This window comes from Stegodyphus dumicola, chromosome 3 (assembly GCF_044657685.1).
Source record: "Stegodyphus dumicola isolate Sdum_Otavi_A_Nest chromosome 3, ASM4465768v1".
NCBI classification, from domain to species: domain Eukaryota; kingdom Metazoa; phylum Arthropoda; class Arachnida; order Araneae; family Eresidae; genus Stegodyphus; species Stegodyphus dumicola.
Genome location: NC_140770.1, coordinates 30,654,464 through 30,673,817, shown reverse-complemented (window position 1 = coordinate 30,673,817; position 19,354 = coordinate 30,654,464). Strand labels below are relative to the sequence as shown.

Below are 19,354 nucleotides of genomic sequence, written 5' to 3'. Positions count from 1 at the left end.
GAAATATTGTGTACAAAGAGATTTTTGACATGCGAATTAACATTTTATTATTTAAATCACTTTTATTTATTGAGCTAGCAGTGGCTCTTAAGAAATGTACCACCAGTGGTTTAATACATTGCACTCTACTTCAAGCAATTAAGCATGTTTCTACATGATCTTTCCCTTTGCTTACTGCCCCACAGGGAAAAGCAAAGGAGCGTCCTCGCCACCTTCCCTGGGTAATTCAGTTTAAATTAGCAGACACCTTTGCACAAATCATTTTAATTACAATTTATAATATTTAGAACAGTGGTTATTTCGCATGATCGCCGGGCATTCTAGTAGAGATATAGCCTCCTGGCCAGAAAAAGCAATTATTAAAATTTATCTTTTTTTCAAATTATGTATTGGTTAATATAAAATTATTAATTAAAAAATCTAATTACATATCACTGCTGCTCCATACTACACTGTAAGTTTTACAGATCATAATCATGTGCAAAATTTATAGAACTATTATCTAAGCAATTAACTAAACTGCAGATCTAGGCTGCTAACAGAAGTTTTGAAGGTGCTTTGAAGGAATGCTTCAAAACTTTTCCACAGTAATAGGTTATAAAGAGCAGATGGTTTAAATTTTTAAAGATATAAAAAATCATTTATTTTGAGGACTTATTTGCAAAATCAAATGATGTTTACCTTTCATCAAATTAAAAATACATACATCTTTAATGCAGAATATAAAATTTGCTTATCTGTGAAAGTTACAATTTAAAACCTCACAAAAAGAACTAAAAAATTTAAATCCTACTATAAGCAATAATTTTCTGAAAGAATCTTACTATGATTTTGATGAAGTTCATTATGATAATGAAGACCAGTTTTAATATTTAAACCACAGCAATTCGTGATATTTTCATTAAAAGATGAAAGTAACTCATGTTTTTATAAATTAATCCTGCAAAGTTATAGGCTAAGGCACAAAGCAGTCTTTAAAACAAGTACCCAGAATTATAATTATGACATTTTAATCCACATAGCAGAATTTATAAATAACCTTTCTAGAATAACACGTCCATTGGCCATTCCAACAGCTAGCAACAGAGGGTGATCTGGTTTGGGATACCATGAGAAACACTGGGAGAAAAAAGTTAAAACCAATAAGATAAAAGCATAGAAAGACAAAAACATATACTAATAATCTATCAAACATATATAAATTAAATGAAAAAATAAGAAGTTTTATACTATGTTTTTATTTAATGACAAATCTAATATTTAAAATTAGACTGTATTTTTAAGGGGGTGGAATAATTGCAGGAATGGTATGCAAAGTTGGAATGTAGGTTGAATCATATCAGTCTACATTCCAAAAATAGACAAAATTGATTTTAAACTATGATAAAACTTTATTTATGTTTTAAACACAAGGTAACACGTGACATTCATTACAATTTATGTCAAGCCTCATGAAATAAGTGTCTCAGCTAACTCCACCATCAGCTGTAAATAGCAGAAATCTGTTGTGAAGGAAATCCCTGTAAAGATGGTCTATGTTTTAGTCATTCCTCTACATCAAGCATTACGAAAAAATTATCAAAGTGAAAAAAATCTTAATATCAGGCAGGCAAGTGACTAGTAGCCATGTAGCAGAGACTGTGAGCAGGGGCAGATTAAGGAACTGGGAGCCTCTAGTGGTAAATTTATGGAGTTCTTAAGAAAGGGTTTACATAAATATGTATAAGCTAGGAAAAAAAACTGGATCTGAAAAGTACAATTTTTAAAAAGTTAAATTCAAAAACCATTTCATATTACAGTCCAAAGTCTAAGATTTGGAATCATCCAGATTTCAGCGATTTCGGATTTTAAATCATAAGTTTGCATCTAGCAAAATGACATGTAGAAATTATAAAATAAAAAATATAAAACTGTTATTTATAAAACAGTAAAGCATTTATAATCTCAAAGAAATTAGAATTAAAAAAAACTCAATATTCATTTACTTGTTTATTAAATACAGTCAAAAGTCTTTAATCCGGACGTCCATAATCCGGAATGATCTATAATCCGGACCTCAAAGCTACAAACTTTCTGCGCATGCGTCAGCACATGCACATAATATGTTTACGCATGCGCATTTAATGTATAACGGATGGTATAAGCTAAGCTAAAACTACCTAATTTTCTATTTCAGTTAATGTTGCAGATTGCATTGTTCCTAAATCTTCTAATTGGATCCTGCTTATTATTTTTTCCAGACTGTTAAAGCAATTTTATAAAAGTAAGCTTGAACTTTCGATTATGTCAAATAGAATTTCCAATATATATTTACTAATATGTAAAGGACCTACAAAGCGAAAGTATGTTTTGAAGTCCATCAAACAAAAAGTGGAATTGCTGCAAAAAATGGATAAAGGCATATCCTTTGATTCTCTAATCATTCCGAAATATGTTTATCAATTACACACTGCTCTGCGGGAAGGGGGGGAACGTCGCAGCGCGCAATGAACTGGAAGTTGATCTGTCAGCACTATCCTTATCTTCAGGGCAGATGTTTTTATTTTATTCAGCTTATAATTCCTTACTAAATGTAGTATTTCATCTTGATGTACTCTGATATGATTTAAATCAAATTCCTCGTCATTATAAATATCATGAATACACATCAAATAGTTTTCTGGTTGCAATTTTCTAATTTCGACTATATACGTAATGTATGCATTACGCATGCGCGCGTCGAAAGAAATGTTTAATAAAGTAAACAAATAAATATAAAGCTTTTTTTTCGTAAATTTTGATACCCTGTAGATCACAATTGCTCTTTATTTCATAAATTACGGTTTCATATTTTTAATTTTATAATTTCTGCATGCCATCTTACCAAATTTAAACTGATGATCTATAATCCGGAATCGCCGAAGTCCCGACGAGTCCGGATTAAAGACTTTTGACTGTATTTCTTTCAGTGCAATTTGTATAAGATTTTTCATTTTGGGGGCTCTCTTGAAATTTACACGCAGACATAATTTATTATTCAGTTGCAAGATTCCATTATTCAAGTTCTGTAATTGTTGTGTCAAGAATCCCATTAAACTGTAAATTAAAATTATTTCATGACCAACAGCCCCTTTATCACTTTCCCATTAATGGTAGTGATATTTTCTGGATTTAAAACCATTCTACAAATTTTGTCATTATTAGTTGATTGAAGATTGGGGCATTGTCATCACAGTGGAAGACTCCTGCTACAACATCTTCATTTATTATCACTTCTCCACATTTCTTCACAAATTCCATTAATTGGAAAATTTTGCCTTTTGCTTGTGATGTTTAAAAATTTTCAAATTCATAGTTATCACCATGCAATATGGCACACCTTGCACACAAAAAAAGGGGGCAGTTCTATTATCTCCTGTTCCACTGGAACATATGTCAAAATGTAACTAGCGTTTTTTTTTTTTTTTTCCATGTCTCGAAAGTGCGACATAGAATATATATTAGATTTATATATAGCATTGTTCTAACATAAATAGACATAGATTCAGACCTTTTTCTAAAATAACATACCAATTTTTTTCCATATTTCAATTCTATGATTTAAATTAAGCCAAAGTACCAAGTTTGGTAAAAATCGCACAAGTAGTTTTTAAGAAATTAGCTCTCAAAAGTTTAGCCCCTCCATGTAAATTGAATTTGGTTTATATTTATTAATCTCTATTTTTTGTATTAAACTTATTTGATTCTTTGCAATTTAGGTTCATTCCAAATAAAATTTGCCCATTTTCTTTAATTTGTATTTTTAAATAATTTTTATAAATTTTTTGATAAAATTTTTTTATTTATAATCCATAAAATTTTTACTATCATCTTAAAGTAGATGTATTTCTAAGCATACTTGCAAAAAATTAAGTTTTTTTTAATTCAAAATTTCTAAAGATATATGTGGATTTATATATCAGAGCATTTTGAAATTTGCCATATTTTCTATAAGCAATAATAATGGCAAATGAGCTTTATGCACTTTATTAAAATTATTTGAAAGTATGAACGAACCTTTTTTTCCCATGCATGCACAAAGAAAAAAGGCAAAGGAAAATAAAAAATTACTATAAATTAAGAAGTTTGCCAGGTAAATTATCCTTGGTGCAAACTGAAAAAATGTGGCAAGATAAATTTTTAAATTTCTCCAAAAATTTCTCACCAAAAATTACAAAATTTAATATCAGGGCATAATTTGAGTCGTTGAATCGAAATATGGAAAAAAGATTGATATGTTATTTCAGAAAAGTCGGATTTTGTGTCAATACCTACGTTAGAATAATTCTATACATGAATGTAATATATATCTCAAATTGTGCTTTTGAGACATGGAAAACACAAGTTAAATTTCGAAAAATGGTCCAGTAGAAGAGATACAGAACTCTCCCCCCCCCTTTTTTTTGTGTGTGTGTGTGGAAGGTGTACTTGATTATGTCAAACATTTTTTTAAAATGCACTATAATACTCCACACAGCAGATTTTATGTTGAAATATTTCAAGCATTTTTTTAATGGTCTTGCCATTATTCAAAAAATTAAGTACCGATTTTGAAAAGGCTCTTTATTAATATCTGGGTTTCAGTGCATGAAGCATTCAAATATTTCCTGGCTAAATGATGAATATATAATCTGAAGGTATAAAAAAATGTGGAGATGCTATCTTTTAAAAAAAAATTAAGAGAAGTATGAGATGAACAGTTGTCTGTAATCAGGTAAGTTTTTGTATCATATAGTAAACAAACAATTTGCAAATGTTGCCAAGCCTGGATATTCAAAGATTTTTAAACCAATCATTCATTAATGCTTGTGTCATCCATGCACTTTTGTTTGAATGATAGATGATGATCAAAATCTTTACTTCTTTAAATACCTGAGTTCACATATTTTTCCTGATTACAAAAAAATTGGTTGCGGACACTTAGCCGATGGGACACTTAACCGACACTAGTTGGTCGACAAGACATTTAGCAGACAAGGACACTTAGCCGACATGGACACTTAGCCGACAGGACATTTAGCCGACAGGATGTTTAACCGACACGGACACTTAGCCGACAGGACATTTAATTGACAGGTCATTTAGCCGACATGGACACTTACCAACAGGTCATTTAGCCAACACTGACAGTTAGCCGACAAGATAGTTAGCCGACACGGACAGTTAGCCGTCAGGACATTTAGCTACGGGACACTTAATTGTCAACACGTTTAGTGAACAGCCAACAGTGAAATTTAGCTGACACGTACCCAATAATTATTCAAACTTAGTATAGGTTACAAAATTTCTCGATTTCTCCATAAGTTCAATACTTAAATTATTTTTTTCACTTCAGTAAAATTCAGTTTTCAATTCTTAAAGATCTCATATGTGCTTTTAATTATTGTGTTAATTTAGAATTGTTTGATATGTATCGTGCTGTCTAGTGTATATTGGCCAAATTGAAAAAGCGCTGAAATTTCTCGTCAGGAAACATGAATTAAATTTCGAAATAAAAAAAGAATTTTTTTAGCTAAGTACGATGTTCACTTAATTACATTTTAATACGGGATCTTCAAAAATTATCCGTAATCTTTCTTCATTTAATCAACTGGGTTCTTTCACTTTCACATGATTAATAATTTCCCTTGTTTACTTGTTCCTTGATAATAATTTTCCAATCTCGCTCTTTCAAATGTTTTCAAATTTCTAACATCTTTACGTTTCATTAATATTTTACTCATCACATCATGTTACATTCTTTCCCTTACAAAATCGTTTGGCTCCTACCGCTAATGAAATTTCCTTTCCCTGTCCTATGAAGCGACGCAGTCGCAGATGTAGGTATCCAAGCATTGCCTTACCCTGTATATAGCAAGTGAAATTACTGAGCATAACTTTTTCTGTGCTAGCATTAAGTTCAGGAGATTTGAATGCGAAGCATTCAGATACCATTTTAGCGAAATAGGAGGTGATGAGCAATTATATTCGTAGGGAGCAATTGTAGTTATTTGGCAGATACTGTTTAGGCATAACTTGGTTGTAGGAATATCGTGCAAGAATCCGCAGTGAGGTGGGATCATTCATTTCGTGTTACGAAGCGCAGTTACTCGAGAGACATCGTAGGCTAGACTTAACTGGCTGCTGTCCTCAGCATAGTAGGAGTAGACCGTTCTGAAATATCTGAATAATGCATTAAAAATTATTGTTATTCTTGAATTATATTTCGTATAGAAACATATGGTGGTGAGGGTTAGTTTAGCAAATATATTTTATTTTGCTATTAGAAACAATTTAAAAAAGTGAATTTGTAAGACAAGCAAAGGTATAAATTATTTGTGAGTATAATTTGCAGTTCCTGTCACCATTCTTGAGATAAAAATATTGTGACATTTTTTTTATTACGCCTCTCGCTTAAAATACTTACTTAGGTTAATGTTTATTGCCCTAAACTAGTGCATAATGTTTAATTTAGAAGTAAAATATTCTTTAAGGTTTTGTTTTATTTATAACTGAAGCTGCAGAAGGAGGGCCACAAAGTAGGGCGGAGCAAAGCGACACATCGTGACAAGTCACCGTAATGTAGTGCCATCTAACGATGCTAGATTTAACTATATCTGTCAGGTAAATAGGTAATATTATTTACTATGTTTTGAAAGTCACGATGTGTAATTTGCAATATAATATGTTATATAAATGTTTTTCTTATAAAATATAACTTTCTTCAATATCTGTTAAAAATGTATAAATTTTCTTTTCATTTTTCATTCATTTTATTTATTTATTTATTTATTTTTTCCCCTCTTTCCTTCCTTCTCTTTCTCATTTTTGGTTTATCGGCCACCTAACAGAAGTAAGTTTGGTTTATGTAATTACGGCAAAGGCAGATGGCTATTTGCCTAAGGGAAGGGATGCCTTCATGGAGGACTTTCTAAGGAAAACTGCCTCGTATACATGCTACACATGGGAAAACCACGAAAACACCCTGTCTGTTCGCGGGATTCAAATTCGGACCGAACACCGCTCGGCAGCTGCTGAGTCTAACAGAAATAGTGACCGTTTTACTTAATATATAACCAGTCTAATCCATTTTTTGCAGCAGTGTCATTTTTTCCTAAACTGGTATCAAAACATGCTTTCACTTTGAATAGCTTGCTTCCGACATAATTGGAAATTCAAACCTTATTTTTTAAAGGCAACTGTAATACCCTGCACAATATAATATGCTGCATCAAATTAGAAAGTAAGTGTGCAATTGGCTATATTGAATAACTTAAATTCCTTAGACTGTTTCTCCCTTTACTGCTGCTATGCCAACAAAATAAAATCATTAGAAGCAACATATCATTCTAAATAAATACAACTCAAAGCTTCATTTATTGTTTAGATCAGACAACCACTCAAGGACTGAAAGTATGGTCATGGCCAACATCAATATAATGTCAGTAAACCTATTGTCATTGGCCAACATGTGTTTGTAAACGACATGCAGGAATCCCAACTGGTCAGGAGAAAAATTCCTTCCTTTTATGGCTGACCTACTTTTTCTATAGTATTATATTCTCCATTCTAGACTTTGCAGGGTGTAAAAAAAATTTTTTTTTTCTTTTTGCTGGTGGTCTGATTATTGAATGTCCAAAATATCGAACTTTGTATAGTGTATATACATGTCGTGATTTTAAAATGCATAGATGAAGGCAGTGGAACTTTCAACAGCTTTTGATATTGCATAGATGGCTGAGAACACTGTAGTGGCTGACGGTAAGGCTGAGTGGAAAAGCATGATGACGCATTTAGCACAACTGATCTTGAAGAATCACAATTTTTATTTTTTCTAGACAAAATATTTCTTAATTATAGTTGAATACAATAAGCTCCATTTTAAACTATGATGTCATCCTAAGCAAATATGCAGCAGCGTCTTGCCAGCACGGAAGCGTAAACAAAAGAGAATACTGGAAATCATAGGAAGAAGGGAGGGAGTCTCTGCATTAAAATTTTACATAACATAGAAAGATCTTGAATCCGAGAGAACAGATGAATTTAGGGGGAGAACATAAAATCTAAAATCATTACTTTTGATGTCTCCAATTATTTTTTTAAAGCAGCTATCATATTTTGTTATATTTTACATACATGCATGTGTTGTGTAACAATAATTCTGTAGATATTTTGATGATTCTTTACACAGTGCACAGATAGAACAATTGAGCTGTACCTGAGATGCATAATGAAAAAAACTAGCAGTCATAATTGCCATATTTTCTTTTACTCGTTCAGATTTTTGACTTCACATATACTTTATCCATTGGAATTTGAGACAATGGTTCCCATCCTAGTCGATTTTATTTACTGTAATAATTCTTTAGATGATTGACTGAGGGTTAGAAGATAGCATAGATAACAAGGCACAATTTTATTCCCTGGAAACTAATTCAAAGGGCACAGAGTCTTTTTTTCACATCATTATGGGTGCAATATGCTTGCCATAATTTTATATAACTGATCACATTTGAGACAATGGATGAAGTGGACAAATGAGTAACATGTGATTGCACAGTGAGTGGAAGGTAGGAAAGTGATTACACATTTAAGGGTATTTCTACAGTTTATTTCTTTAAGTTTTTGACTGTGATTGGATAAAAAATATCTGCAGTGCTACTCTTACATAAGAGCACAATGTGGATTAATTTTCAGATGATGTACTTTAGATTCCAGGAAGGGGATGTAGCCAAATTTACCGTAATTTCCGGAAGAAACGCCGTGGCGTTTACGTGTTTAAAACTTAAATTTTCAGCGGGTGCGGCGTTTCTACCCATGCAGCGTTTAGGTGCACTAAAAATAAAATATTTCCTATGATGGTCATTGTACATAATTTGGATGGCCTTGTCATTGTGCATAGATTGGTGCTGTTCCCACACAAAAGACCACTCAGTTGCTTTTTGCGAACGTTATTTTGTTTACGTTCTTTCCCTTGAACGGACCTACATGCCTTATTCACCCTAAACGAGATCTCAGAACAATAACATTCTTCCCCCTTTCAAATCAACATTCTCATCAGTTTGAATAGTCTCTCTCCTCTGCCATTCGATGAATCTTCCAGGACCCATGCTCTTTCCACCCGTCTTTTCTGCAATTTTTTTCAAAGGCGGACACGACTCCACCTGCCTCGCAATAATGAACTCTGACGTATTCCTCCTTCAGCATGAATGGATTTTTCTTGGCATTCTGCCAAATACAGATCCCATCAGTTAGGGTACAAGTACTTATTGAATAGTTTTTAATTAGGGAGCGGAAAGTTTTTGAAAATGACTCTAAATGGCACAGAAGCTATACATTTCTTACCTTTAATTTATTTTTGAGTTATGGTTTCATTTTATGCCCTTTTCTTAACTGGTATGTCATATACCAGGACTTAGGTTGAGTTTTTGCATCTATACGGCCCACGACGGTGTCACGCGCAATTTAATCTATTGCGGCGTTTACGCTGATGCGGCGTTTCTGTGTAATTTAAATTTTTTTCCCGCCATTTTTCTCGAGTGCGGCATTTACGCTGATGCGGCCTTTCTTCCGGAAATTATGGTAAATGAAGAATTAAAAAGACTATTCCTAAATTAAAATTTGAAGTTTTTTTTAATATACATATATTTTATAACTTGCATATTTGATTATATGTGTAAAATAAAAAGTATGACAGTGAACTTCTAATTTTGACTAGCAGTGGTCCCCTTATATTCTTCATTTTGTTTTGGACATTTCCCCTTTCTGTCGATGGTAAGTGTTTGTAAAATATCAATCGAGAGTGCATCTTTTCAGAACTGATCCATTTCATACCCTTCTACATAGTGCAGCAAAAGAGATATCTTTTCTCCAATCAGAGTAATTAAGCTTTTGACTCTATATCTGACACTTCTGAATGCATCTTTTTTCGCTGGCTAATAGGCATTGCTGCTAACTTCTGTGTATTGTCCATTGCCCGAAGCTGCACTAAGCAATCAAAAATGTGGACAACATTTTGCCCCACCCCATAATTATGTGTGAATCAAATATTGCATCTCCAATACTGCTTTATCAATTTAATACAATTATATTGAATTCAGCCAGGTCTGTCTGCAGATGTCATCCTTCTAACTACATCGTAAAGCTTTGCCAAGTTACACCTATGCAATGAACCATCTCAAATCTACTACAGTCATCTACCAAATTTATGACATACATATGTGTGTTTAAAATAAATCTGACATTATGAAAATTATGTAACTATTTTGTATGCTCTGCATTATATCATATATACTGAAAACTGATTATATTCTTAAAAATTATTAGTTATGTAATTTACCTTTAGATATTGATGATCTAAACTAGTTGCAATGTTGTTAGCAGTTGAATACTCTGATATGCAGATACCTTAAAGAAAATAAGGGAAACGATAATAAATATACAATATTATATTATTTACTTATATTTCATCACACAAAAGAGAATTATCTTAATCTGTGCTGCTTATTCCTTTACAGATTTTAATCCACATTCATTTTTAGATGTAAATGAACAAAATTTTGATTTTTCAAAAAATTTAGCATGGCAAGTTTCATCGAATTTTTTTTGTGTACACATAATTATTCATTACAAAAAAAATGTATTTATAATGTATTCTGATTAAAGAAGCCAATCTTTTCTAGAAATGAAATCATTTAACAATTTATGCATATAGTTTGGTTCTCTGGCTCTTTATAATAAATATTTTATACATGCCTTCTACATAAAACAGCACGCACTGGAATATTTTCAAAGTTACAGGGAGCTGACATTAAAAAAGAGAGAGAGGTTCATTAACTGGCATGATATCTGAATTTATTTGAAAACAGATAAATAATGGTAATGATTTAAGATCACATTTATGTAATTTTTTTTACATGCTACATTTATAATTTCCATTTGTCCATTATATAACTAAAAAAGAATGATCTAATCCAGAAGTCAAACAACAAAAATCAGCGTTATATTTACAAAATTTTCACAGGACTAGTTTCGATGGTTTTACCGAACCACCATCTTCAGCTGCAAAACCGCAAATGAACAAGATAGGAAATAATGATTAGATAAGATAAGAAAGCCTGGGCAAGAATAAGCAAGTGGCGCCATCTGTTGGCGAAACCAGAACTAAAACATAATTTCTCTAAAAGCCGAAGGCAAATTTGGGTTGGAATTAGGATCGTTAACTAGAACAGAAAGATTTTTATGAATGTGAAATGCCTCTAGAAAATCCAGTTCTCCAATGGAAGATGTTTTTTGAATAATTTTAGCAGCAGAAAAATTGAAAGTGTGATTTTCGGACCAACAATGTTGAGCAAAAGAAGACTTCTGTGTTTCCTTTTTTCTAACATATACCTCATGTTCTTTGACGTGAAATTTTAAGGCTCTCTTAGTTTGGCCAATGTAAATTAAACCGCACTGGCAAGGAATCCTATAAATACCCCAGGAATTCATATCCGGAATGGGGTCCTTGAGTATAGAAGTCCGAATTTTATTGATGGGAGAATAAACAACCCAAAAGTTAAATTTCTGCAAAATATGTGCAACTTTATAGCTAATTGATAGAAAGAAGGGAATGACAACAGAATTTTTATAATCTCCTAAAATAAGAGTGGCTTTTAGTGTGTTGAGATGAGAATTTTTTAACTGCTTGATTAATAATGTTGGGTGAAAAGCCCCTGTCAATCTCTGTCAGCCCCTGTCAAGAATGATCTGTTTTTTTAAAATGACTGGCAGAAGTTTGGTGGGATCTTTGATGAATTTTCATGGCTGAAGGAAAATTATGTAAGTATAAATTGTACAAACAAGTAAAAGAAAATTAAAGTGAACAAGATATTAAAATATAAACAGAAATAAAAAATCACAAACAGGAAAATAATGAATAAAATATAACAGTTCTTAGTAACATAAATTTCAGACAAAATACTAGGTAAATGGAAACACCTTTTAACTTCAAATAAAATATTCTGAAAATACAATCAGGAATAACATTTTATATCAAACATGATATATAATTCTATCAAACAAGAAGTTTTATAAGCAATATAAACCAAAGCACACACAGCTTACCTGAAGGCTTTGTAACTCCCTCTTTTAGTTCTTCAATTTCATATAACTGAATATCAGTTCCCACAGTAATGAACCTTAGGAATTAAGATATATATATATATATATCACAAAAAATAGAATGTATTTAAAAAAATGTTACTTTATCAAACTTTAAAAACATATATTAATCTCATTGCAAATATAAAATAAAATAAAACCATATTTTTTAATTCCTGTATATGAATTCTCTTCACTTTTATTATTTTATATATAAAATCTTTAAATAAAATGGATAAGAAGTTAGATTTTCCATAACCAATTAAAATATAATAAATATTTAGTAAATGAATTATGAAATGAGAAAAAAATAGTAACATGCATATTTAGTCCTTTCATTGTCAGTTTTCTTGATTATACAGCTTGTATATTCAGTAATATTTTTCAGTTTGAAATGAAAATAATGAAGTCTGCAAAAAATTTATTTGTAAGATATTATACTTGAGAAAAAAAACACATTTACACAGAATAAAAACAAATGTAAATCTGCTAACATCTGTAAAATTAACTGACATTAGTAAATTGTACAAACCTTCCTACATATAAACAAATACCAAAAAAGGCTTTTCAGAAAATGGAAAATAAAATGAAATTTAAAATATATAAAAAAATTCAACAAAATCCATTTATGTAAAGTGATAATCCTGATAATTTTTTTTAAATAAAAGGAAACAAATTTTAAAAATGAATTTGCTAAAAACATTACAGAGACATCAACTCTCATTAACCTCACAAAGACGCAGCTGTGCTAAGTTTCTTTCAGGAATTAAAAATACAAGTAATAAGCCTCCTGTTTGTCAAGTTCCACAGAATAAGATTAACCCTCATGCCAGTATGTCTACCATACTTCCGTATACTTCCTACGCAAAGGTTTTGAAAAATCAAATCCTGGATAACAACACTCCTAAAAATATCACAAAATCTGCAGCTGAACCAGATTTAAGTTTCTATTTAACTCCTTTAAAGATTTATTAATGAAGTTAAAAGTATGTTTAATGCACTGTTCTTTAATGAGTGTAATTAGGAAAATGTTTGCAAATATTTCGGTACAAGAGACTGAAAATTCTATAGATAAGCATTTTATTGTATTTCAATGATTGAAGATGTGTTTAGTTCCTGTACTGTAAATAATATCTTGTATAATTCTTCAAGTATTATTACATGGAATGCAAATGGTTTATCTCACAAGATTAATAAACTTTGGGATTTTATAAATGAGTACACCCCTGATATTATGAACCTACAAGAACACAAGCTTAGCCATGATCATTGAATTTTTGTTCCAGACTACGATGTGTATTGGTCCTGTAGACCTTCATGGCAGAACTATCCTTATCCTGATGGCAGAACTATCCTTATCAAATGCTGCATTCCCAATAACAATTCCATAGCTTTTTGCCATAGAGTGTGTAAAGTGATAATCTTTAGAGGCCTCAGCTATTACACTCACACAAACACCTCTCTGACATACACCTTTGTTTCCACATTATATCCCTCCCAATCAGAACACTGCATTATTTACTATCAATCTCAATAGATTACTAACACTTATAGATTTATTACAGGTGGAGACCTAAACACATGATATCGCACGTGGAACTGTTATAGTACAAACAGTACTGGACGTGTAATCTACAGTTTGGCTAATTCACTCGTGGCAGCTCCAAGAACCCCGACGCATTATGGTACAGGGTCCACAAGTGTTATAGACTTCTTCCCGCTCAGGAATACCAGTGATCCACTGGATATTTCTGTGCAGGATATATTATGTTCTGATCATAACCTGGTTCGAATATTTTGGACATCAGTCACTATATTACATATTACCAGATAGAAGGGCCTTTACTACTGACTGGCATGTATATGCCAAAGCCCTACAACATCCAAATACACTATGACAACAATACATGCAGAGAGTAACATCGACAGTTTGGTTACGAACTTTACAGATCAGGTTATGAGTGCTCAAAAAAGTGCCAGCAAATCTGTTAAGAACATGAAATCTAAAAGAAGTGCTGAACTAAGGAACCTAATAAAAAAGAGAAATGCTACTAGACTGCACTTCCAAAGGACCAGATATCCACTGGACAAGCAAGAGCTAAACCATCTTAATGAAGTTATCAGGTTTCTAACCAACACACAGCCACAATGTGACTGGACTGCATATCTAAACTTACTCTTGATAGATGATAATTCCATCTGGACAGCTGTTTCTAGATTAAAAAATGCTACAATAAAATTCCATCCCTTAAAAGCCCTAACAGGATCCATTACACTGAAGCTGAGAAAGCAGAACGTTTAGTATTGCATCTGAAATCTCAGTTTTGCACAAACAACATTCATGACACAACAAAAGAAAACTATCTCTGGTTTCCACGTTAAGCACATATCAAACCTACTCGCAAACACATTATTCCGGTTAAGCCGTCGAGAGCTGCTGGCTATCTCAAAAAGCTTAAAACAAAGAAGAGCCCTGGAGTAGACTGCATAACCAATAAAATGATCAGGATGTTCCCACTGAAACTCATCTTTATGCTGATGAAAATCTTCAGCATGGTGCTCAGATGGCAATATTTTCCTGAAGCCTGAAGATCATCTCTATTACACCCGTACTGAAGCTGAATAAACCAGCCTGTGTGCCTGACTCTTGCCAACCAATCAGCTTGCTTCCTTGCTTAAGCAGGCTTATGAAAGCTGTTATCTTTTGGCAGGAGTTTGGAATCACTTAGAGAAAACTAATATTCTAATCCCCCAGCACTTTGGATTTAGAAACAATCTGTCTGCATCATATCAGTTATACAGGGTGGTCAAACATATTGTGGGAGGCTTACAGACAAAGAAATTCACAGGTTGACTGTTTCTTAACATAGCCAAGCCTTTTGATCATGTTTGGTTGGATGCACTCATATACAAAATACACCAGCTGGGTTTTTCATCTTACATTACACACATAATTAAACTCTACCTAACAGGTAGCCATTTTATAGTTCACATTTCTGGCACATACTCAACTCACTATCTTAGGAGTTGAGTCGCATCACATGTGTCATTACTGGGACCAACACTTTTTAACATTTATATATTATTATTATTATTCCTTGTGTACCCAACACTAGTCTTGCAATGTATGTTGATGATATAGTGATCCTTGCTCAAAATGCATTTCTCAGTCATTCAACAACTCCTAGACCACATCCATGCATTAGAAACCTGGCTCAAAAAATGAAGATACAAATTAACCTGGATCAAAACATTGCTGTAATGTTCACAAAGAAAACGAACATTGATAAAAACCTGAAGTTTCTTGGACCACTCTGTCCTGGGCCAAGCAAATCACTTATCTTGGGGTGATCCTCACAAATATGCTTACATGGTCCCCAAACATACATTCTATTATTAAGAAATTTTTGGTGCATATAGCTAAACACTTACCTCTTAATTGCCTGAAACAGTGTTCTATATGTAAGTAACAGGTTATTCATTTATAAATCCATTTCACGTCCCATGCTCTGTTATGCCTGCCCAGTCTGGGCTTATTTATGCAAATTTAATGGGAAGTAATGATAAACAACGCAGAACTGCATTCTACCGCAAATCGTAAACTTGCCGTGGTACATCAGAAATAATATATTTCCTGAAGAATTGAAAATTTGTCAATTTAGAACATTTTATTATCATTTGGCTACAAGGTTTCACACAAAAAGGAGAGCCACTAATAATCCAGAAATTCGAATCTATAGCAATGATTATACTACTTAAAATTGGCCATTTTCAACCCTTCTGTAATTATGGAAAATTAATGTATTCGTAGGTATTTTTGTTTCACTGTATTATTTTTTCACTTTTTATTATACAAATCTTATATCTTATGTAAATATTTATGATATCATACACTACTGGTTCTTGGCAATTGCACTTGCTACTTTGCGTTTAGTTATCAGCTCAGCAGCCTTCAGCCTTTCCTACCAGTCATTTTATACTTCACTAAGTTTTACTTTTAATATTGATTACAATTTTATTAATTAATTTTTAAAAAATTCTTATCCTTCCTAATTTATGTTCTTTTTATTTAAAAACTTAATTTTAATTTGATTTGGGGTAGAGCATCATGCCCAGGCACCTGGGCATTTAAGTGCTCCATGGACGAGCTGAGAGGTTATTAAGGTTTAAAGAAAATAGTAATGCTTGCTGTGATAAATCTTATTTAATAAAGTTTTCTTTTACATACTATTATAATATATATATACGTATATAAGTGGATGATTCTTAGAGAATGTAATTTATTAAGAGTACTTTCACCAACATTTATTAGCAGAGTTTGTTTGTCCCCTCTGCTGATGAACTTTTATATAAAAGATTGATGTTATTTAGGCTTAAAACATCGCTAATTTCTTTAAGAGATAAATTTGATTTATATTATAATTAGTGAATATAAATTAGAAAATATGCCATATAATATGATAAATTTAACTCACAGAGAAAAATTAACTGATGATAATATTACTTTACATGGGTGAACATAATCAAAAGTAAATTAAGAAATTTCAAAACATGGAGAAGTGTAATAGAAGTTGACCAACCACCAAAACCATATAAAAGAGACGATGTTAATTATGAAATTGAAAAAAAAAAAAACTTGGGAACTATGGGATGATGATAATGTGATAGCAAGAAATATAATGAATCAAACAGCTCTACAAGTGTTAAAATATATGAATGAAAAGAATGCCAAGAAGCTACAGGAGAAAATAAAAAATGAAATGGTGGCAAAAACAGAAGATATTCAAATCAAATGTAGAATAGAATTAGCTCAACTAAAAATGTGTCAAACTGAATCTGTAGATGATTATATGAATAGAGCTATAATTCTGAAAAGTAAAAGTATTCAAGTGGGGGATGAACTAAGATAAATAATTAATTTATTTTATTAGAAGGACTTGGAAAGGAATTTGAATCTGATGTCAAAATCATTAATAAAAAAGCAAAGAGGATATAGCTTCAATTAGACAACTATTAGAAGAAACTGAAGGGAAAAAAAAAAAAAAAAAAAAATGGAGAGAGAAAGAAACAAAAGTAGGTTCTAAGGGAAAAGAAACCTGGAAAAAAAAAAAAAAAAAAAAGAAATACCATGAAAGAAGATGCTTTAATTGTGGAAAGTCAGGGCATTTAATATAAAAATGTTGTAATAATAATTATGTAAAGTGCTTTTGTTGTGGAAAATTTAGTCCCAAATCACCTCAGTGTGAAAGAAAAACCAAACAAGAACACAGAAAGCAGATAAATTTAACAAATAAAAACTTACAGAATTTGAAGCAAGGAAAGAGAATATGAATCAGTTGCATGCTTATGTGAAGTATCTAAGAAAAAAGATGAAACTTCATGTCTCATTCAAGACAGAAATGATGAAGAGAATGAAACAGAAGAACAAGATAATGGGAAAATTAAACGGATTATAGATTCAGGAGTCGTATCTCACATGGCATCAAGTAAAGAAATATTTACTACAGTCAAAAGTCGTTAATCCGGACTCGTCGGGACTTCGGCGATTCCGGATTATCGATTTTTCCGGATTATAGATCATCAGTTTAAATCTCGTAAGATGGCATGCAGAAATTACAAAATTAAAAATATGAAACCGTAATTTATTAAATAAAGAACAATTATGATCTAAAGGGTATCAAAATTTACAAAAAGAAAAAGCTTAATATTTATTTGTTTACTTTATTAAACATTTCCTTCAATGTAAGTTGCTTCGTTTCATGTGATAATACTTTCTCTTTAATTCTATTAAACAGACATAATTTCTTGTTTAGTTACAAAGTTCCGCTGTTCAAGTCCTATAATTGCTGTGTTGAGAATACCGACTAATTTGTCAATCGAAATGTTTTCGTTTTCAATAACCTCTGGGTCACTTTCTTCACTATCGGAAGCGAATTATAATGACGAGGAACTTGATTTAAATCATATCAAAGACGGAGTATATCGAGATGAAATACTACACTTAGTACGGAATTATAAACCAAATAAAATAAAAACATCTGCCCTGAAGATAAGGATAGTGCTGACAGATCAACTTCCAATCCGCGGCGTGAAATTGATAAACAGATTTCGGATTTCAAAACATACTTTCGCTTTGTAGATACAAATTACATATTAGTAAATATATATCGGAAATTCTATTTGACATAATCTTTCTAATCTATCACAATCTAATAATGACGTTTCTGCCCCCCCCCCTCTGCCGCAGAGCAGCGTGAAATTGATAAACAGATTTCGGATTTCAAAACATACTTTCGCTTTGTAGTAAATATATATCGGAAATTCTATTTGACATAATCGAAAGTTCAAGCTTACTTTTATAAAATTGCTCTAACAGTCTGCAAAAAATAATAAGCCGGATCCAATTCAAAGATTAAGGAACAACGCAATCAGCAACATTAACTGAATTAGATAACTTTAGCTTGGCGTATAACTCCGTTACACATTAAACGCGCATGCGCACAAACATATTCGCAGCCGTAAGGGTCTTACGCGCTCTCGTAAACGCCTGTGTGCATGCGTGAACGCGACGCATGCGCAGAAAGTTTGAAGCTTTGAGGTCCGGATTATAGATCATTCCGGATTATGGGTGTCCGAATTAACGACTTTTGACTGTAGTTTTAAAGATGAAGCGAAAGGCAATGCCAGATGAAAAAGGAGGCATGATTAAATCAGTTTGTATAGGTAACATTAAAATGCAAACAGATAGAAATAAGAACATCTTGAGAGTAGAAAATGTTCTACAAATACAGAATTTAAGTGAATATCTACCGTCAGTATAAAAAATTCTAGATCTACCAAAACTAAAGCAGAAGTGATCAATACACGTGGAAACATTCTAAACAGAAATGGAAATAAATTTGAAGTTAAAAGAAGTTTAATTGCAGAAGCTAAAATTAGTAATGTTAATAATGGACTGTGGAATCAGAGTACATCATAAAGAAGGTCATCTAAATTGTCAAAGACTAATAGAAATAAAAAAAAAAAAAAAAAAAAAAAACTCATCAGTTATTGGATTAGAAAATGTCAAAGTTTCCAAAAACAATTGCGAGCATTGTACATTAGGAAAAATAACATGAATATCTTGTAAAAGTGTGAAATTTAAGCAATCTGAAGATATTTTAGAATTACGGCTTATAGATTTAGTTGGACCATTTCAAAAATCAACAGAAGGGAT

General features: G+C 31.9%; 1 protein-coding gene across 2 annotated transcripts in view; it reads right to left on the bottom strand.

The window, feature by feature from the left end:
• mio (GATOR complex protein mio) overlaps window positions 1–19,354 on the bottom strand; it is a 111,509-nt gene that overhangs the window by 77,552 nt on the left and 14,603 nt on the right. For both annotated transcript variants that reach the window (XM_085812696.1, XM_085812695.1), the window contains exons 3-5: window positions 12,103–12,176; window positions 10,337–10,404; window positions 1,040–1,119 (exon numbers count right to left, since the gene is read on the bottom strand). In XM_085812696.1, coding sequence (XP_085668822.1) covers window positions 1,040–1,119; window positions 10,337–10,404; window positions 12,103–12,176 — 222 coding nt within the window. The remainder of the gene's footprint in view (window positions 1–1,039; window positions 1,120–10,336; window positions 10,405–12,102; window positions 12,177–19,354) is intronic.